Source organism: Anticarsia gemmatalis, chromosome 16 (genome assembly GCF_050436995.1).
Source record: "Anticarsia gemmatalis isolate Benzon Research Colony breed Stoneville strain chromosome 16, ilAntGemm2 primary, whole genome shotgun sequence".
Taxonomy (NCBI): Eukaryota; Metazoa; Arthropoda; class Insecta; order Lepidoptera; family Erebidae; genus Anticarsia; species Anticarsia gemmatalis.
This window is the reverse complement of record NC_134760.1, coordinates 6,099,557-6,120,512: the sequence shown is the minus strand read 5'-3', so window position 1 is coordinate 6,120,512 and position 20,956 is coordinate 6,099,557. Positions and strand designations below refer to the sequence as shown.

General features: G+C 36.1%; 5 protein-coding genes across 6 annotated transcripts in view; 4 read left to right on the top strand and 1 right to left on the bottom strand.

The window, feature by feature from the left end:
* The window catches only part of LOC142979529 (uncharacterized), a 129,187-nt gene extending 121,140 nt beyond the window's left edge, over positions 1-8,047 (bottom strand). Inside the window, exon 1 of the mRNA XM_076124483.1 lies at positions 7,291-8,047. Coding sequence (XP_075980598.1) covers positions 7,291-7,575 — 285 coding nt within the window. The 5' untranslated portion in view covers positions 7,576-8,047. The remainder of the gene's footprint in view (positions 1-7,290) is intronic.
* A 901-nt stretch (positions 8,048-8,948) lies between these two features.
* Positions 8,949-16,631, top strand: LOC142979483 (uncharacterized). The gene is made up of 8 exons (XM_076124410.1): positions 8,949-9,081; positions 9,558-9,638; positions 11,219-11,431; positions 12,654-12,773; positions 13,840-13,996; positions 14,158-14,302; positions 14,531-14,609; positions 14,687-16,631. Exons 1-8 carry the CDS (start codon positions 8,984-8,986, stop codon positions 14,937-14,939), a joined length of 1,146 nt encoding a protein of 381 aa, XP_075980525.1. The 5' UTR covers positions 8,949-8,983; the 3' UTR covers positions 14,940-16,631.
* LOC142979484 (enoyl-[acyl-carrier-protein] reductase, mitochondrial-like) lies at positions 16,564-17,935 on the top strand. 2 transcript variants are annotated; one of them, XM_076124412.1, is made up of 3 exons: positions 16,564-16,898; positions 17,073-17,204; positions 17,724-17,935. In XM_076124412.1, exons 1-3 carry the CDS (start codon positions 16,670-16,672, stop codon positions 17,933-17,935), a joined length of 573 nt encoding a protein of 190 aa, XP_075980527.1. In that variant the 5' UTR covers positions 16,564-16,669. The 2 variants fall into 2 exon arrangements, with proteins under 2 accessions (XP_075980527.1, XP_075980526.1); XM_076124411.1 differs by having other exon boundaries at positions 16,649-16,898; positions 17,073-17,935.
* A 454-nt stretch (positions 17,936-18,389) lies between these two features.
* LOC142979474 (enoyl-[acyl-carrier-protein] reductase, mitochondrial-like) lies at positions 18,390-19,878 on the top strand. Its single transcript, XM_076124392.1, has 2 exons — positions 18,390-18,764; positions 18,931-19,878. The coding sequence occupies exons 1-2, from the start codon at positions 18,533-18,535 to the stop codon at positions 19,785-19,787; spliced, it is 1,089 nt and encodes a 362-aa protein (XP_075980507.1). The 5' UTR covers positions 18,390-18,532; the 3' UTR covers positions 19,788-19,878.
* Positions 19,879-19,979: 101 nt separating this feature from the next.
* LOC142979610 (enoyl-[acyl-carrier-protein] reductase, mitochondrial-like) lies at positions 19,980-20,938 on the top strand (the record flags this gene model as incomplete). Its single annotated transcript, XM_076124641.1, has 1 exon — positions 19,980-20,938. A coding segment is annotated over one exon (864 nt), but the record flags the coding sequence as incomplete, so codon positions are not given.
* Positions 20,939-20,956: the final 18 nt, after the last annotated feature.

The window sequence follows — 20,956 nt, the reverse complement described above, 5'->3', positions numbered from 1 at the left end:
GCCGTGAATGAGAATATGTTGCCAAAATAATTTCAAACTGGCGTTCTTGCTGCCAAAACATAACAATGACATAAATACAAACATATATCTCAACACATTAATATATGTCAGACAGGATACATAATGTATACATATAGTACGAGTAAACAAGTTTTATCTCTTTCAACATTTCTCATTGTTATTTGCGGCATGTCATAGTATTATTTATTCCCACAGGGGCCTCAGGCAGCCCTTAGTAAAATAATCCTTTGAGACCCAAGCTAAGCACATTGGCAGAATAGAAGGAATAACTGACGACGCTTTTAGGATAAATGGTTAAAATACCACCTTTGACTGCCTTTGAGCGCGTTTTGGGTGAAAGGATCATGAGAATTTTGATGAAACGTGTTTAAACAGAATGGGAATAATATACAGTTAACAAGACTTATAATTATTCTGAAGAGGCACGAGACGAAAATGTATATACGAAGATAATAATTTTATGATTATATTCGTTGCATCATATGATAATTTTAAGAACATTTCTAGCAACCCTAGTCTTAATGTTGTATTTACTCCCAAATAAAACAGTTCAACAAACGGATTACACAAATATAATAACTCCAACTTGATATAACAACTTGTCCTAAAACATTTGGGTTTGTGCCAAACTATCTTAATATTATAAATGAGGATGTATGCGTATATGTATGCTTAGGCTTTATTTACTGTTTCTATGAATTCTATATTAAGGAATAGTTGCAAACAGTATAATAATTTTGAAGTTGTCTTATTTTAGTTACGTACTCAAAGTAAATCTAAGATGTTTATTAGTAGTGAGAGCCGAACAAGCTTAGTTAGTTTCAGTGAACTCTAGAAATTCTGACATGATAATCTAACTTCACGTAGAACAATGGAACTTGTAATTATTTAATGTTAAGAAAAATAATAATTAAAGCTAATTAATATTTGCCCACAGTTAGCTTATTACGCATCAAAACAATAGCGCATTAGAATTTAAAAATAATAATAAATATCTCAGCATTTCTTTGGAAATCCATTGTTATTTGTTGAGCAATTTATTCAAATGATTGAAAATAATTTGTAGAACATCATTATAGGTTCACTTTCTCAAGTCCGAATGTGGCTCCGACATGAAAATCGCAAGTTCTATAATCCTTTCACTATATTTGCATAACGAAACTAATTTTGTTGGCTTGCATCTAGCACTCAGGACCGGTTGTAGATTTTTTTGTCATCTAAATACATACATATGTCTAACAAGAAATGCTAATCAGTTTTATCGAAAGGTGAAATTGGCGAGTCAATATTGGTTTTGGCGAGTTGATCACACACGATCATAATGTCTTGTCGCTGATGAATAGATGGAAATATACTACGAACAAGTTTTAAAATTTTTAAACTCTCGTGTTGCATGTTTAATGTATAATAGAAGTGCGAGTGCAACCTATGCCGAAACGTTAGGCATTTTAAGGTAAAATGCGTGTTCGCGTTAATTCCCGTATTCTATTATACATTAAGTTTTAAAATGCTGATATTTAATTCTTGTACTAACATTTCTCGAAATTTCGTTTAAGTCGATTCACGGTAGAGTCAAGCACTAGTGATATTCGATAGATAATACGCGCTCCTGTTCAGAATCTAATTCTAGACCAACTTAATCTGACCATTGTTTGTCAATCAAACAATATTTTATTACGTAAAGGTCATGCAATCAGTTTTAATTTAAAATAACATCATCTCAAATAAAGAATGGCGTTCTTAAACGTGATCTAAGTACATTTGAAGTTAAAAGAGCAGATTTTTTGTTTCTACTAACAATTACCCGAGAACAAAAAGGTGTAAACCAAAAAAGTGATAAATTACCGTAGTTCGTAAAGGGTATCTACGAAGCAAGTATTATTAGTATTCTTGAAGATTAACTACACAAGATAGTTGGAAGATTACACTGAGCGATGCGCCCGCGTCTCACATATTGCATGGAGTGCGCATGTCCAGTTCGCATTCGAAGCCTTCAGGACCGGTTCAACCGCTGCTTTAGATACAAAAAGTGATAGTCATCGTAGGTCCGAGACCTTACCGCGATCGGTACAGCTTTCTTCAATAACGTTCACACACACTGACCGTTCAACGAACACATTATATTGCACAAACCTACTCGCTTTAACACCAAATACGTAATAAACATATTTATAATTAAATATTATATTACTTTTATATAATTCGCGACGCGCCAAAGCCTGCTTTATTTCAGTTCCGAAACGTTTTCACAATTTAGAAATTATTTTGTTTCGTCTGAAAGCATTGCGTTATTTAATGAAAGTTTAATATAAAATCTTTGTTCTCGTCTCTCCTCTTAAAATATTTTTTTTGTTTGAAATATAGTTGTGAAAACTATTGCTTTTTATAATCATTTTCTAAAATTTTAGGGTGTGGTGCCGAACGGAGAAAAGACATTATATATATGCTGATGAATAATTACGTCGTTAGAAACAATTTGCAAAAATAAATAAACCCAATGTTAGATAACACACAAACTCTAAGCGGAAGATGAATAATTATTTGATAGTTAAGGATTAAATAACAAACATTGACAACTAATTAAGTGATTACAACAAGCGTTAGAAGATTTTATAATTATAATTGCCAATCCTTAAAAAATATAACCTGTTATCAATCACAAAAATTACGAAACAAATTACATATAAATAAGATATTTTATAATTTACGAATAAATCATAAAAAAAACGATTATTGCTTAGCCAATTACGGCGCGAAATGAGCCTAGCGGCACCATAAATCTAATTTGGGATTTTCATCTCCAGTCTCATTTGCGGAAAACTAGATTTACCTAATAAATACATTACGGTTAGGAAACATAATTTTGCGCCGGCGTCAAGAAATTTCTTCAGGACCAACATGGACATTGGGTCCAACGTGCGATTGGATCCAACGTTCACAAATCAGTCCAATCTGTGGCCTCATTTATAGGTCTGAAATATACTGAATAAAACTTCTTAGTATTGTGGTAGAAAGAAACGAATAAACATTTATACGCTAAAGATTCAGTAGCATACTGTTACGTAACATGAAGTCATCGATGCAATCACTGGTACTACACACAACCAGTACTCAAGTATGATCTAATGTCCTCTGCAGTTATAAACATGCATGCACACTACCAAGTCTACCGATCAATGAAATGGCACCCGTCCAACAAACGAGCGATATTTACAAACATTCAAATGAAGTATGAAAATATGTTTAAAGTACGATTACAAGTACATGAGAAAAAGTATCTTGTAATAGACGCAAAGGCGTGCTCACAGGCTGTAAATTAAAACTGCAATGTATTTTAATAACGTAATAAATAACAGAGTATCACTTTTTACAAATCCTCTTCAGGTATTCTTTTACGACCGATGTGAATGAGTTACATTATAGACTGTTTATCGCGATTTTTTAGGAAATTATCAGTGAGTTATAAAATATGATTAATGTTACTCATACGTGTAATGACAGACTGTACAAAAAGAATAGACAGTTGAACGTTTGAAACATTTAGAATGTTGGCACTAGACACAGAGAAAGAAAAAGCAGGACAATGTCAGAGATGATGTCTATTAAATAACTGTTCAAAATATTGTTTCACGTGTTTAAAACACTTATTTTTACATTTGGTCTCATTTAATATCAATTTATTAGGCTATGATATCGTCCATTCCGTCTATTGTTCGTATTATTCGACACTCAATTTGTCTCCGGCCTAAATGTTTCGAGTACGCGTCAATCATTGTTCGCTCGGCAATGCAGACAGAATCTCAGTCATTGCGATGTTTTGGTCCAGATCGTTTGTCAACAAGTACTCGTGTCATCGGCCAAACGTGACTGATGGTATTGATGCACGTGCTTTCGAATTTTAACTGATAAACATGATAGGAATTAACCATATCCAATTACGTGGTACATTCTGGTATATGTTGCCCGCATGTAGACTGCTCGTCAGTTAATCGTCCGCCTCCTACTAACGCATATCGTTGCGACATCACTTTCTCCCGCAATTTGTCATTCACCTATCATATACATTAGAGCTGTTTGTTTTTATGGTTCTGTAAGTAAGTAAGCCTTATTACTCACGTCGGCTAACGACTTCGCAACGTAAAAGTGGTGGATACACTTTCTGATACAATTATTTTAATAAGAAGTCGTTTAACTCGGTCAGGTGTTTCATTTTGGCACGCTCTTCATAAAATGCAAGTCTGGCACGAGTGACATTTAAAATTCATATTATTAAAAATGTTGCATGCTATCAATGTAATGAAAAGGACACTTGCCAAATTTTCCATTGAGAAACAAACTCGAAAGTTGGTCTGGCATAAATCGCGGTGAGATTGTTAAAAGTGAATCAATCACCTGTAAGAAATGATCGCGCAATTTAAGGTACGTCGGCACCTCATAAAATATTGTTGCAGCTGCAGTTGTCCGCAAAAAGAAACTGAAAATAAATTGAGACCATCCTCATGTATTAACAGTCTGGATTCACATTTCCGCTACGAGCATTAGAGTCAGTGCATCGTGTAGGCGTCCATCCTCATTGCAGCTAAATATCCTCTGTCTTTACATCATTAACGAGTTAAGGGACGAATGAATGTTATCGCATTCTATGTCAGCCAACCGACAAAATTGCATCGTTTAATAACTGCGCTGATTTGAACTGCATTCATATCCGTAAGACCGTGACTTAGAAAAACTTGTAAACTTGTAGGTATAGTCAAGAATGAGTTACAGAAGCAAGTGGAAAGTAATTTTCAGTGCAAATTAATTTCTACTAATGTTTATAATCCTTACTGATTGTGCTTAACTACAACATTACTATGAATGTTAATGAAAATTTGTGGATAAATAATATAATGATATCAATTTATCATTTCCATTTGGAAAATGATACAAATATTTCTCCGATTCTTTTACTTACTGTCTAATGTCTTATTTATTGAAGTGTCAGTTTTTTTTTTTTTTTTTTTTTTTTTTTTTAATAAAAGACATCTCCCGCACTAAGAATTGCTCTTACCAGACCCGAAACAATTATTTGTGGATCGCACAAATAATTGTCCCGTGTGGGAATCGAACCCACGACCTCCCGTTGCAGTGGTATCGGCGTGGCGACCTAAACCACTGCGCCACGGAGGCAGATTTAAATGCTTACTGTCAGTTATTTGCATTGTTTACAAGTTTTCACCACATTCGCAATGGTTGTTTGAAAACAAACAATTCCGATGACTTTTGCTGACACGAGTAAGTTCCAGAATGAGCACATTGTATTGAATACGCACCTATAACTTCTAGATTTTTACTCTTCTTTAAATGCTACTTTCATACCACAGAAGAAAAATGACGTAAAATTTGTACATCATTAGGTCGCTTATGCCTTTATTGTACTAATAAAGGTGCGATGTTTTAAGGAACAGTAAACTTTCTATGGACGCCGACTTCTCTGTTCATTATACCCGCATGGTAGCTCGCTAGAATTGAATCCGCTTCCTACACTCGTGCATACAATACATGTATAATAGAAATTGCATATGATATTCCTATTTGATGTGTCTAGACGATAATATAATGTAAATAAGGAGTGAGTTCCTACAACTGTTTACAATAACATGTATTTACTCAAATATTTTCTCTGCTTCGAAACGTATGTTTATAAAAACAATATTAACCAATCGTCAGTGTTGCTTCAATTCAACGAAAAACATGAGAACGACTTTGAAATATGTTTATGTGAACTATTTAAGTAAATAATATGCAATTACGTGAATTTACTACGAGCACTCGGTAGTAATGGAAATGTCGAACGGTAGTTTTCAATGTTAGTGCTAATTAGACTGCTTAATTAAACGATCTACCACCGGAACCGATTCCGTCCTTCACTTTAGAGGAAGTGTTCAATAAAAAGTGAGTTCTATAAAAAAATAAAATTACCAAGATCTTTAACCACGATTGGAGCAACCGCAGACCACGACAATCTCAGTAATTGAAATAAGCTGTTATACCGCGTGTCTCTACTTACAATCGGGTCAAGTTGAATTATGACGTATATCTCGCGACAACGGTAATATCACATATTACGTTTATCTTGTAAGGAAACATCATGGACTTGGACGATGAAAGCGCTAGTAAAAAGCGTGCAAATGACAAACACCGGTAGCCAAGCCGTCGCATTGTGCACAAAGAGAGGTGCGCACGTCCTCCGGTAGTTCCACCATCCGGCTTCGAAGAGCATTCTCCGCTTCAATGACAAAAGCAAACAATGCTTAACGAATGATTCGAACGCAAAGGCAATTGCACCTCATTATTATATCAATGGAGAAATCAGCGATGTGGGCGACACGAGGCGATGGCGAAACAACGCGCACCGGCACCACTGCAGTGACTCAGTAAACAGCACATTCAAATGCATGCCATACCACGTGTACCATCCAAACGTACTGCCTAAATCGTAAATCTATCGTACCATTCGTTTTGTTAACATACAGCTATAAACCGAAAGATGCCGATCGATAAACAATGCAATACAAATATGCTTTACCATGACCGAAAACGTGTTCCATTTGAAATCATCCTGTTTGCATATCCTTCAATCTTCGGGTTTATTTTTAGAACAGAAATGTCTATTAGGCCTCGGGGAGTATGCGATATATTCATTGTTATCTACTGCATTTATTTATCATCCACCAATCCCTAGGACTACTTGTATCTTATGTTGGGTTTACTTGTGACTTGCAAGCTGAAATGGTTTCTATGAACTTGTTTATAAGACCTAAAACATCTCGCATAGAACCTCAGCATCCATGCGGACAAAGTTGCAGTTGCAGTGGGTCGTTTTTTTAACTTTTGTGCAAGTAACCGTCGCTGTGAGTGTTCGTAATATTTCATCGAAGGCGTTGTGAAAGGAAAGGAACTATAAATCTAATTTGAGTGTGAGACTGCGCTTTGTTGTTTATCAGAAAAGTTGTCGATATATTGGCTACAACTCAATGTTAGAAGTATTTAATGTTATACGATCAAGGCTCTATGATAGAGCAAAAAGTTAAATTAAGATTTGCAATCAGCATTGCAAAATCGGTTACAATTACGATACATCGTGTAGAATAGGCATCGGGTGATTAACTCAGTAATACAGAGATTAACAGTAATTTCTTCATGACCAAGTGTACCATTTATCAGTATTGTCAATAATAATGTCTATTATCAACAAATTATCATCGCGCTTTAACACGTTATCATTACCTGTTTTTGCGTTTTGTCCGGTAATATGATGGATAGTTCGAAGGACCTGTTCTTCTTGTCGCGACTGCCAGACCTCATAAGTTTAGAGGAAGATCTGGTGATGCTCTGCGCCTTCTCGGGTAGCTTAAGTGCAACAATAGACATGCTGCGCGAAAGACGCCGGCCGAGCTTGCGGGTGCGCAGCGACATGGAGCCACTCAGACCACGCTTGCTGCGGCCCTCTACAGGCGTAGAGCTAGGCGCAGCCTCCTCCACACCGGCACTCTCCTCACTAGCACCAGCCATTGCACTTATCAATGATAACACAAATAGACAATAATCAACGTCAACATTCACATCTCCAACACAAGCATGTCACAAAAAATCACTGGCACTTGTCAAGTTTTCTGTCACTGAGTCATGATCGAAAAAATCTCCTCGAAACAAAAAAATCCAGTGCACTTCAGCTGACGAGCGACATCGTGACTGCTCGCCGATATCGGAAATCAGAGCTGAACAGTTCCAATGTAATGCGGATCATATGGTCACGGAGCCGGTTTGGGAACTATCGCTCCGAAGAATCCTACGATTCGGGACGGAGACGACGTAATTCGATAATGGTCCGTAGTAAGTGTGAATGGATTCGGTTGTGCAGTTAGAGTGATTGTTACGTTTAAATAGAGCGCGTTATCGTCGAGCGTGCTGCATGAGAGTGGCGCGCGGAGGCGCAACGTGTGCGCGGGTGTTCGCGGTCGAGCCGACTAAACGCGAGCCGAGCGCAGCGGCGCGACTCCGCAGGAGACAGGCTCGCCGCCCCCGCCGCCGCTTGACAGCGTCACAACAGCTTAAATCAAATTACTTATCGAATTGCATTGTACTAAAACACTGACACAAAACAAATGCTCGGCGTTTGACAATGTACTGGAGAGCGCTCCCACGACTCTACCGCCTATGAATCGGGACATTAACCGCGAACTAAGTTTGCAGGCTCGGGCTGTACATTTGCTTAACGGGACTCGCTCTTGTTAAAGAAACAACGATATTCTTATTGAACGCTCCTTGAGTCCTTTGTTGTCCGAAGTGTCGCTTAAGTTTGTATGAGATAAACATCTAAACTAATGAGTGGTGCTACATGACTAGCTCGCTCGTTACAGGTCAATAGATCTCAAGGCAATCATGTTTCTGAATAACATCTATTGTAAATAACTTGTTTGTCTCGTCTTATAGGTTTCAAAATACTTTTTCTGGCTAAACCTTTGTTTTCTATTATTGAGGTTAATGAAGGTACTACTTAAAGATATCTAAAATTTCTCAACTCTCGCTTAACTGTTACTAGGTCAATAAGAAGCAGCACCAATATACCAAAAGGTATAATTTAGAAAACGCTGCACTAACAAGTTCAAACATCGGAGCTGGCGAAGCAGAAATATAATGATGTTATTATGTTGTGGGTCAAGGTTAATGAAAGTGAAGACTCTATATTATTATTATTCTATAACAACTTTATTTAAAAGTATTTTTATAAATTACCTTGGTACTTAGTTGGGAATATTTTCATAGTTATGAGAAAAAATATTTTTAATTAAAATAAGTACCTAACTAAAGAGCATAATATACCTACATCTCAACTTCGAAGCAATACTTACAAATGCTTACAAACGTGTTACAAGCACCTCAAAACTTAAGAAAAATAAATCGTCAAATTCAACTGTCAATGTCAACATGGCAACTACTGCTAAGCCTAATAAAAACAATCAATATAGTATGTGTACAAATAACTAGTTTTATAATACATCCAAATCTTGAAATGCAGTAAGTATCCTACGTCAAATTCGCATCACAATTACATCACACAAAAAAACATTACCTGTAAATATTGAATCGAGAAGGGAAGTTTCGTACGCATCTGGAACCATTTCTATTATGATTATTCTCATGATTCACTCGCAACAATGTATATTGGCATAAAAACTTCGAACACCAACGACCAAAGTGTACTTTAGTAATTTTTCTTTACGATTTATTCATCAGTATTATATTGCAAGTTCATAGCTCGCCAGAACCGCAAAAGTGCGGCCTTCAACTCGTTACGTGCCTTGCACTGACAGTATGGTCAATGAAAAACATTGGCACAAAAACACTTTAATATTTTACTAACTATATCCGCTTTATATTATAGCTCATTTATTATTGCTCGGAAAAAACAGTACCAAGATGTATCGCTCTACCTAGTGATCGAAACAACGTCAACTAATGATGATTTATACTTGTTATAAAAATTGTTTCAGAAAAACTGAAATTGTTTGGAGAAACGATGGCGACTGGAAAGCGCGCTATTCGAAATTGTACTCTTCGCGCCGTTCGTCTCGGTTAGTGCCGCGACAGTTATTTTCTTTTGAATCCTTCAATAACAAGTTACTCAACCGTTGTTGGAAACTTTCTAGCCATAGTTCACCGTGAGCCTTGAAATCTTACAGCCGTTTTTATCTCACCTCAGTACTCTATTGCTTCAACCATAATATTTCTAAACGTTTCCAAGATTATAAATAGACAAAAACTTTGGCCAAGAATGTCTAAAATTTCTAAACAAGCTGCTATCAACACCTTTCAATTAGTAGCTACGTCAATTACATGTGGTTATCATTATCGTGTATTTGCTTTGTTTAGGCTGGCAGTAATGCATTCTGAATATAAAAAATAGCTGCAAGACTAAACGTCGCATCGTAAAGGTTTCAAGGCCTACTAGGCATTAAGTTACATTTGTTCGGTCGCTACTGGCAAAATGAGTATAACCTTCTTCGTAATACTTATAGCTGAAGTCTGACTCACTCCATTAGTCACGTCGCCGGTGAAAAAGTCAAGCAGGCAGCCAATCCGTTCATCTCGATCGGTGCTCTTGTGCTAGCTAACCGCTAAGAACAATATTGTTTGTCTTTTCTAATTTCAACGCTTTACCGCTATCTACGCTTTGTTTAATTTGAAAGGCTTTCATGCTTACGTTAAACATATCCTATTGGAACCATTTTGTGCATAATTTTGTTGCCAAAATATGATTTATCTTGTTAAAGAAAGGCTCCACAATTTTACAATTCACGTAGAGTTGTTTTTAGAAACTCTTATTTTAGCGTAGAATGTATGCAGTCATGTTTAGCGCATATTAAAATGACCTTAAACTGTAGGATGTTTCTAATATAAAAAGGACAAAGTACGAAATGCAGCAGTACATCTAAAGTACGAAATGATTTGCTCCTCAATATTAAACTTATCTTACAAACGAAGAAATATCTCAGCGCTTAATACCAGTATTTATTGTGGTATGCAGTTGCTTACAATTATTTAATCTGATCTCATCCAGTGGCGTAGATTGTGATTGTTTATTTTGTACGCTTGTTGCTATTCAATTACTTTATTTAAGCACAATCTTGAGTCAAAACTATTTTATACATTCGGTTGAAATATGTTTGTTATATATGTGAATTCATGTTTCATGCGTAACATATTCAAGTTTAGCTGGTTAACTGAAAAGGTGAAATGATTTCCACAAGTATTCGAAACAGGTTTATATTCGTCTATTACTTTAACATCAAACTTATCCCTCTACTTATCTTTACCGTCTATCTGCATGCCTAACAGTCTGCTTATTTGATTTAAATTTAAAGCAATTTTCCGCTTAACCTGAGAAAATAGTTTTATTTGCCAGCACATTCGCGGTAGACTGTAACGAATTATAAAGTTAGATGCGAAGATTTATATAAGACTACTGTGTATTATGAAGAGGCAAACATTCTTTGTTTTGTTTTCGTAGAGAAAAAAACCACGGAACATCCGATTTCGAATCGATTCATTAAAACTATCCTTGTGTCCCGAGTAACTTATGAGTCACATTATAGCAAATAACTTAAAGATCACGAACGAAGTAGGGTAAAACCTAAAACTTTATCTTTTACAGGTCAACGACCGATGATCAAACTCGTATATCATTCATGGGGCAGGAGTCAGCACCATACAGATCATTGTTGATGAGAGTGCGTACACAGAGAGACAGTGCACGAGACATCTATGGCGAATCGCAAGAGATGTCCGACTCACCTGACGTCACCACCCTCCTGTCACAACACAGCGAATGCTATGAAAGCTATATGAACTCTTTAAACGCTTTAAGGTTAGCACATTTTAATTCTAACCAAATAACTTTAAGATACTTGAAATAGAAGACGGATTTTTTTAGTAATCCTACTCATTTTTAGCTAATGAAAGCTATTTCTGAAACAACTACCTAATAAAAAGAGGAACTACAGAAAAAAAGATAAAGATATATTTTATGACTTAAATAAATAGCATCCTTGCACGTATAAAGCCCCGGGCCGCAGTACTAATAATTTTATGGTTGTAACAGAACTGCAATTGCTTATCCAATGCCTAATCTGAGAAGAAAAAATTGTCTGTTCAGTCTAAAAATTAATTTGCGTGGTAGACTACTATTTACCTTAACAGGATAAAATTATCGTGAGAATAGTTGATACAATCCTTGCTTTTATTAATATTCAATTAACTTTCCATGACACGAAACATTCTTTACGTCAGATAGATTTGGCTAGCCGGTTTGGCCTCACTCTAACATATAAATGAGGCGGATGAAACCTCGTTATTTATAAAAATATATTTTTGATAGATTCTATAAGCCAACAACTGAGTAGACAGCCTTATGTGCAAGACTCGCGGCTGGCTAAGGTATAAAAAATTAAGAATTTAGAACAGAGACCGGCAGGGTCTTGTGTCTTCTTAGAGTCTGATTGACACAGGTACTTTATTTTGGAAATATTTATTACTAGCTGACCCATGCAACTTCGTTTGCGTCACATAAGAGAGAATGGGTCAGAATTTTTACGTTTTTATAACACTTTTTACTGTTACTCTGCTCCTATTGGTCGTAGCGTGATGATATAAAATATGCCTTTTTTTCACGAAAAATATATCAAAATATACAAAAATATCTCCTAATATAACGAAGTCGCGCTAAGGCATATCCGCCATTAAAACAGTTGCCATGACAACGGAATTTTGTTAATTTAATGTCATTATAATATTGATTATTCGCGACTTAATTCGCCAGCTGAATTTTCCCGGGAAATGCGTCATTTTCCCGGGGTAAAAAGTAGCCTATGTCCTTTCTCGGGTATCAAAATATCTCCATACCAAATTTCATGCAAATTGGTTCAGTAGTTTAGGCGTGATTGAGTAGCAGACAGACAGACAGACAGACAGACAGAGTTACTTTCGCATTTATAATATTAGTATGGATAATGTAGATGAATCGTGGATGCCAAGACTCTCTACTAAGTTGTACTATAGATGTATAATTAATTACAATTTGTTTAATATAGGACTTATACAGCTAAAGATACGGACACGCGTCTTTTAGAGATGGTTCGGGCGAGTCGAGAGATGAGTGCAGAGGCTCAAGATAAGACCTTAGACTTACCGCGAGACGATGAATCGGAAGGGTAAGCCGAACGTTATATACAGGGTGTGGCGTAAATAATGGATAATCCTTTACCAGCGGATGGGCGAAATTTCAAAAACTATGATACTTATGCCAGAGATAAATTTTAATTTTTAGATTAGTCGGGTGGTCGCCCATCCGCTGGTAAAGGATTATTCATTATTTACGCCACACCCAGTATAATGTGTTTCACAACTTAATAATTGGAGTGCTATCTTATTTCCTACATAATTTGTAAAGAAAATATATAAAATTTGTGTTTATTAGCAGGTTATTGGTCTATTAAGCACTAATTTGATACAGTTCTACTTTTCAGACAACAAACTATATCTATGAATGCCGACCATTAAATAAATAAGTACAACTAAAACATAGTTGTGACTAATTAAAAAACAACGTGTACTTCCTTTCTTTCACATAAGTTTACAAAAGCTACATAATATTAACTGAACGAGGCTAATATTTAATCTATAACTGTGTCATGTATATGACGTCGACAATAGAGCAATAAAAACTTGAGATGACAAAGAAGCGGCCGTCAAAAAACTTTGGTTTCCCACTTAACTTTCACTCTCAATACAATTATGTCTATTAACTACAACTTTCTCACAGTTTTCTTCGATAGATATTGTTAAATGTTACGTCATGCAGTTGACTTTATATCAATTGGTTAATCTTAGCAAAATAAATTACATGTAAATATGGATTGTTTTAAGTCACACAGAAATCCAACTAATGCAATTATTTTGACAAATTGTAGATAAGTAACGAAAATTCGATATCGTTATCGCATTTGTGGCAAATGTTTTTTAACTCTTGTATTTTCTTAAGGGTCTCTCCTAGCCTAGTTGAAAAAACACTGGGGCTTTTCAATCCGGTTACAAAAAAAAACTATTGTTTGCGTCTCGAAATTTGTATAAAACACATGTTCCTAGATTGTAATCGCGCTCCATTATTAAACAAGTTACAAACCGGTAGTCTAAAACACTACAGCAATTTTTTAGCAGGCACCACAATCCTAAGGATAATTCATGCGTATAGTTAATTTTGTTTTGTTTCGCCACCAGGCATGCGAGCGAGGCCTGCGTGCATGGCCTTAGCATGCGCATGACGGACCGCAGCATGTCCCGTCGCAGCGTATCACGATTCTCCAGAGTGTCAACCCGACGAGACATGGACATTCCTTCCATCTTGGCATTTACATCAAATGTTGCGCCTGCGCCGGTCAGATGTTTAATATTATATTGAGCGGATACCCCTTTGTACATTTAAGTTATCAACTATGTCGCTAGTAGAATATGTTCTACCTATGTAATATACTTTCGATGGGTTTAAGAAAACGAAGATCACGTCATTACTGAGTAATTCCTTATTATTATTTACAGGCACCTCTCGAAATCCCTGCTTTCCAAAATATAAACAAGCAACCAACTGAGGATCTTCCTCGATGGTCCATACGCCGCTCACTTTGTCCAGTTTGCTCTCAGAAATGGAAGGATAAGAGTGCTATACACAACATCAAATACTCTGGTAAGTGGGAACAAGTACCGGTAGAAAAGTATTCGATACTGATTGTCCTAGGGCTCTTAATCAGGAAGCGGGCTATGGGGCATTTCCCTTCTTGCGCAATGTGGTGACCGTTCATCAATGTTTACGTTTGGATGCAGTGTACTAACCGCGTTGCACGCATTATCTGAACATTTTCGTGTAGATGTTTTTAATGCAGTTATTAAATCCTTTGTCTTTCGGTACCCACAGGATTAAAAAGAAACTCTTCAGCTGACTTGCCGACAGTGATAGCACCAGCGAGACTACGTTCATCTATCACGACAGACTAGTAAGTTTAAAAACTAGTAAGTTTCTTTGTACCTGTATTGCCGTAAATAACACTATAAATAATAACTCCAATTTCAGCACACCGCGCCCCGCTTTGGCAGTAGTGGATGAAAATAAAGGTATTGGTGTGATGCGAAACTCCGGCGCATCGTGGCAGTTGACTCGGGCTAGACGGTTTCGAACTCCTAAACTTCAAATGCCATCGCCAGAAGCAACAGCACCACCTAGTTCTACCGCGCCAATGGCACGAAAAGATCTTGATCTCCGCGTGAACCGCTTCCTCACAGATGCTGGCATGGCCAAGTACCTACTTGCTTCGGCTTTTACCTGAAAATATTATACCAAATTTTACATTATATTTTCTATAAATATTTTAAAATAAAGATATCCCATTCACTGCCTAGCTGAAAATTAACGACATTACCCAGATTCCGCTGTATTATGATATCAGCCCGCCCATCGGCGGGTCCGGCATCTCGATTAAGTATCCTTGCCCGCCCATCGGCGTTTTTGGCATGTAGCTGTAGATTTCGACATAAACCGTTTCACATGTTCAGTTTACATGTACTGTACCGTGTTTAAAGCGTGTATGTGAAGTTTCCTGCGATATTTGTGATAAAATTGTGACAGTTTTATTGGTTATTAGCTGAAATAGAAATGGAGCATGAAGGTAAAGCATAACTCTCACTTAATTAATCTAAGATGAATCAAAATCATACAATCCTAAAAATTAAGCTAATATATATGTAAAGAAATCTATTAGGCCTTTTAAAAACCCACATATATGTGCCTTTTTTAATTGTCAGGTGTCGTCAATCCTTGGGTACATTAAATTACATACTTAGTTAAAAAAAGTACATTATGCAAATTTGCTTACAATAAATTTTTATCGTTCCTCCTATTTACTATATGTAATATTTTCTTTCTTTTGTTCAGACAATACAACTGAATTTGTTATACACAGGTAAATATGGTTTATGACTTCTGGGTCCTACCATGATCATTATGTCTGCTGTTTTTTCGTGCAAAATGATTTAGCTCGTGCGATATTTGTTTGCGCTTCTGGCCAGAACATTTTTTTTATGCGTGTAGGTTATAAATCTTCTTATTATATTTTATCGACGCAAAACAACATCAATTTCTATTAAAGGTAACTTAATTTTAGTTAAAATTTATAATTATAAAATTTTAGTTAAAATTATAGTTCTTATCTAATTTCACAAAAGGTTGTTAAATCCTGAATAAGTGTTATGCCCGCCCATGGGCGGGTTCGGCATGAAAAGTCGGAATTGACTTTTTTCCAAACCTGAGATATCTGCAGGCCGTTTTGATAACGAATAAATTTTAGTAAAACGAATCATTTCACAAAATCTTTCATTTTTCTAATGGTTATTGGCTTAGATATCGGAGGTTAAAATCCAACCGCCCATGGGCGGGCTCGGCGTGTCAGTAAAAACGTTTCACCCGCCGATGGGCGTGCACGGCACTGAATGGGATATCCATACAGTTACTTAGATTGTGTTTATTTCAATCCGGTTTTTGCCAACGCATAGACAACAAGGAATTTTGTGTAAAATCTATAGGTACATTGAAATCCGACGGACGTTATCATTAACAATCATTTAATTATTGCAGCTAAGTCCTTTGATTATGAACAGACTAATATCGCTATTGATGAAATGAGTTCAAGGATAACTTCCGAGTCAATGAGATTCTTTTATATAGCTACGAAATGAGGATAGATAGATAGATACAGAATGTTTTTGGTGAATTTATGTTTTCTAAAAAACTGGTTCATCCCATTTAATTCTCGTGCTTTTTGTGTACGCACCGAAAATGCACCATGTCTATAATTTTAATGAGTTTGCCTTAAATATTAGCCAGATTACCGAACTCCTTACCGAAAAATGCAAGGTACACGAAACTTCAGTCAAGAAGAAAGTATGATGTGACAACTGACAGTGTCAGTATTGTTTGTTTACCTACATAATGTAATCAAACATTAAAATTTATTTGCAGCATTGACTTGAATTTCATTTAAACAAATTATGTGTTACAGTCATGGCTCTAGCAGCTAACACAAAACAAATAGCAGTAGCGAAAAACTTAGTTAATTTATTGTGTCCAGTGCGGGGCTTAACTTCAAAACAACTAACTTTCAATGAATTTGGAGATCCATTAAAAGTAGTGGAAATCACGGAGAAAAATGTGCCGTGTCTACGTAATAGAGATGTTCTCGTCCGAATGATAGCCGCACCAATTAACCCTGCTGATATGAATACCATACAAGGTATATATTTAAGCTTTTTGTAACTTTGGTTCTAACTTCAAACAAGAAGAAACAGTAGTACCTAAGGATTATATACATAAGCATGTTTTTTTCTTTATCAAAAGAAGAGTGTTTTTTTTTAAACCTAATTAGGTATAACTGGTATTATAATACTCTCCATACTCTGTATTTCAGGAAAGTATCCAATAAAACCAGAGCTGCCGGCAGTACCTGGCAACGAGGGCGTAGGAATTGTAGAAGAAGTTGGTATAGCTGTGAAAAAAGTTTGTGTCGGGGATAAAGTCATTATTGTTCAGAATGCACAAGGTACTTGGAGAGACTTAGCAGTCTTTGACGAAAATGTACTTAAATGTGTTCCACCTCAATTGGGTATAGCAGAATGTGCAACTTTGGCTGTAAACCCTTGTACTGCATATAGAATGCTACATGATTTTAAACCAGTTCGTGTGACTGGCTCGGTCGTCATTCAGAATGGAGCAAACAGTGCAGTTGGACAAAATGTTATACAACTGTGCAATGCTTGGGGTATCCAAACTATTAATATTGTTAGGAACAGAACCGAAATCAATGATCTAAAAAGATATTTATTTTGTATAGGAGCTACATTTGTATTAACAGAAGAAGAGTTAAAAGCTACAGATATTTTTAAACACCAACTGATTGAAAGACCCGCATTAGGTTTGAATTGTGTAGGAGGAAATAACGCTTTAGGTATTTTAAGACAAATGCAACATTCTGGAATAATGGTAACATATGGCGGAATGTCGAAGAAACCGGTGATTATACCAACAGGAAATCATATTTTTAAAAACTTTTCATCCGTAGGCTTCTGGATGACTGCGTGGAATAAGCAAGCAGATGAAAATGCGAAAGCGAATATGTTCTCGGAAATTATATGTTTAATGTGTTCTGACATGTTGAGAGCACCTATACATGCTTTTGTAAAATTAGACGACTATAAAGAAGGTCTTAAAAATACGCTCACGTCCAAGGGTTTTTCTGGGTGTAAATATATTTTAGATTTCTGTTGTGATTAATTTTTTTAACAAAACACTATACTTATTAATAAATATTTATCTATGTAAACAATGTTTCTAGTCTTGGTTTTTATGTCCTTTTTTACCCATTCCATTATAGTCTCACTGCTAGTCAGGAGTACCTTCAATTAGGTAATTATAGGATTGTGGCTATAAGATGCTATTACCCGCAAAGCATATTATTATGAAACAGGCAACAGAACAATTTGATAAACGGTGTTTTTTTTTAAATTAAATAATCTGCATACAATTTCAATTACCTAATTGATTTAGGTTAAAGGACAGTAGGTACAAAATGTAATTTCAAACCTCTTTTTGTTGGTTTTGTGAACTTAACCACAAACTTAACAGTGTTCGAAGAAAACTTCTCGTATTCCGCCTATAGTCCCTTAAATGGCAACTTCGTCGTATGTGAATGTCAAATTATGACACTAGTGGCACAAGAAAGACAACATATGACACAACTGTCAATGTCAATCAAAACAAAATCTGATTGCTGAATAAATCGCACCGGTTCGTTTTTATATAAAAGATAATTAATAAATTATCAGTGTCTAGTTAGCCTCCACTAAAATCCACATCCTTACTTAAACCACAATGGCTTTGTTATCTTACACAAAGCTACTCCCACTTGCTACAACTGCAAAAAATTACGTTATTACAGCATCACGTAGTCTGGTCTCAAAACAACTAGTTTACACAGAATTCGGAAATCCACTAGATGTTGTAAAGTTCAGGGAATATGTAGTGCCACCTCTAGGCAGCCAGGACGTGCTGGTGCGTATGCTGGCGGCACCGGTTAATCCTGCCGACATTAATACCATACAAGGTACTTGACAATGTTTACTCAAACTTTTTTTTTGTGATAAGAAAAATAAGAACTTTTTGTTTGAAGGGAAGAAGTCGAGAAGGTACTTTTTTTCGATTTTAGTGTTTCTTATGAATTTTATTGTAATAAAGTGTTCACAAATTGTAAAGATTTTTCTTGTTTCAAGGTAAATATCCAGTGAAAGTGGAACTACCATGCGTACCAGGCAACGAGGGTGTCGGAACAGTGGAAGAAATAGGTAAAGAAGTAAAAGGAATAAGTCCAGGAGACAAAGTTATTGTCACAAAACCTGTTCAGGGAACTTGGAGAGACATTGCTTCATTCAAACAGGATGTCTTGAAAGTGGTTCCTAATGAATTGGGTCTAGTGGAAGCAGCTACACTGACAGTCAACCCATGTACAGCCTTTAGAATGTTGTCTGATTTTAAACCAGTGAGAGAGAAAGGCTTAGTTGTCATTCAGAATGGGGCTAACAGTGCATGTGGACAAAATGTTATCCAAATATGTAAAGCCTGGGGAATAAAAAATGTAAATATAGTAAGAAACAGACCCGAGATTAATGAACTGAAACAATACTTACAGAACTTAGGAGCTACCTATGTTCTGACAGAAGAAGAATTAAGATCTACAAGTATTTTTAAGGATATATTAATTGAACGGCCTTCACTGGCACTGAACTGTGTTGGAGGGAAGAGTTCATTAGAGATGTTAAGACATTTGCAACATTCCGGAAGCATGGTCACATATGGAGGGATGTCTAGGGATCCAGTGACTGTTCCTACATCTGCATACATTTTTAAGAATTTTTCATCATACGGTTTTTGGATGACAGCATGGAATGAAAAAGCGTCTTCTATTGAAAAAGATAAAATGATTAATGAAGTTATTTCTCTAATGACTGAGGACAAACTAAAAGCTCCTGTTCACAAGATGGTCAAATTTGATAATTTTGCAGAGGCAGTGGGAAATGCTCTCACATCAAAAGGCTTCACTGGGTGCAAATATGTGCTAGATTTCTGTTAGATCAAAATAATAATTGCAGCTAGTCTATTATGGTGAAATGTATTACATAATTGCAACTATTCTAATAAACAATTAAAATACAAATGGTTTTTTCATTTACTACTAAGTAAACTGTTATACAGATGTTGCTATCGTAATATATTTCTATTACTTGTTATTCTGTAGTACCTACTTTCTTAAAATAACAACTCAATCTTAATTTCAGGAGCTACCTTTAACTTGCCTAGACTACCTTCAGTTCCTGGAGATGAAGGTGTTGGAGATGTTGTTGAAGTTGGAGATAAAGTTTGTGCAGTGAAACGTGGAGACAGAGTAGTCTTGTCACATGGAAGACTTGGTACCTGGCGCTACTATGGTATTTATAACGAAAGAAAATTACTGAAGATTTCAAAAAAACTACCACTTCCAGAAGCCGCCACTATTATAGTAGCTCCAAGCACTGCATACAGAATGCTCAGGGATTTCAGAATAATGCATCATGATGAAACAGTAGTTCAAAATGCTGCTAACAGCCCTGTTGGTCAATGTGTCATTCAGCTGTGCAAAATTTGGGGACTCAAATCTTTTAATATAGTTGCAAATCACTGTGGATATGATGCAGTCAAAGAGCATCTTATGAAAATAGGAGCTACTACTGTTTGTACTTTAGAAGAAGCAGAAGAACTTTCATCTTTCAATACGTCATTATCACGACCTGTGCTAGCATTAAATTGTTTAGGGGGAAGATATGAAGATGTAATGCTCAAATTACTCAATTATCACGGTACAATAGTGTATTACGGCTGTGCTTATGACTTATTACCAACACCAAAACGGATGTGCCGCCCCGACGTCTCATTTCATAAATTTGATTACGGACAGTGGAGTGCTCAAACTATGAGTGTTGAAAGATGCCGAATGTTAAATAGATTAGTTGAATCGATGGTCATTCGGGAAATGCAAGCACCTTTATTTCAGCCGGTAGAACTGAAAAATTATGTCTATGCTATCAGAAATACCTGTCAATGCGAAGCTTTTACAACAATGAGTTATATATTTGATTTTACTCTACCGTAAGAGAATGTAAGGAAGAAGTCTTCTATCGGCCTTTAAATCAGCAATTTAAATCGAATGAACGCATCACAATCCTAGATCTCATGTTTACGAATGTATCTTTTTGACATATTGAC

Excerpts from the sequence above, each read along its gene's own strand:
- LOC142979474 (XM_076124392.1), top strand. The coding sequence starts at position 18,533 with ATGGCTTTGTTATCTTACACAAAGCTACTCCCACTTGCTACAACTGCA. Across the intron at positions 18,765-18,930 it reads CGACATTAATACCATACAAG|GTAAATATCCAGTGAAAGTG; the intron begins GTACTTGACAAT and ends TCTTGTTTCAAG.
- LOC142979484 (XM_076124411.1), top strand. The coding sequence starts at position 16,670 with ATGGCTCTAGCAGCTAACACAAAACAAATAGCAGTAGCGAAAAACTTA. Across the intron at positions 16,899-17,072 it reads TGATATGAATACCATACAAG|GAAAGTATCCAATAAAACCA; the intron begins GTATATATTTAA and ends TCTGTATTTCAG.
- LOC142979483 (XM_076124410.1), top strand. The coding sequence starts at position 8,984 with ATGTCAACATGGCAACTACTGCTAAGCCTAATAAAAACAATCAATATA. Across the intron at positions 9,639-11,218 it reads TCTTCGCGCCGTTCGTCTCG|GTCAACGACCGATGATCAAA; the intron begins GTTAGTGCCGCG and ends TATCTTTTACAG. Across the intron at positions 13,997-14,157 it reads CAAATGTTGCGCCTGCGCCG|GCACCTCTCGAAATCCCTGC; the intron begins GTCAGATGTTTA and ends TATTATTTACAG.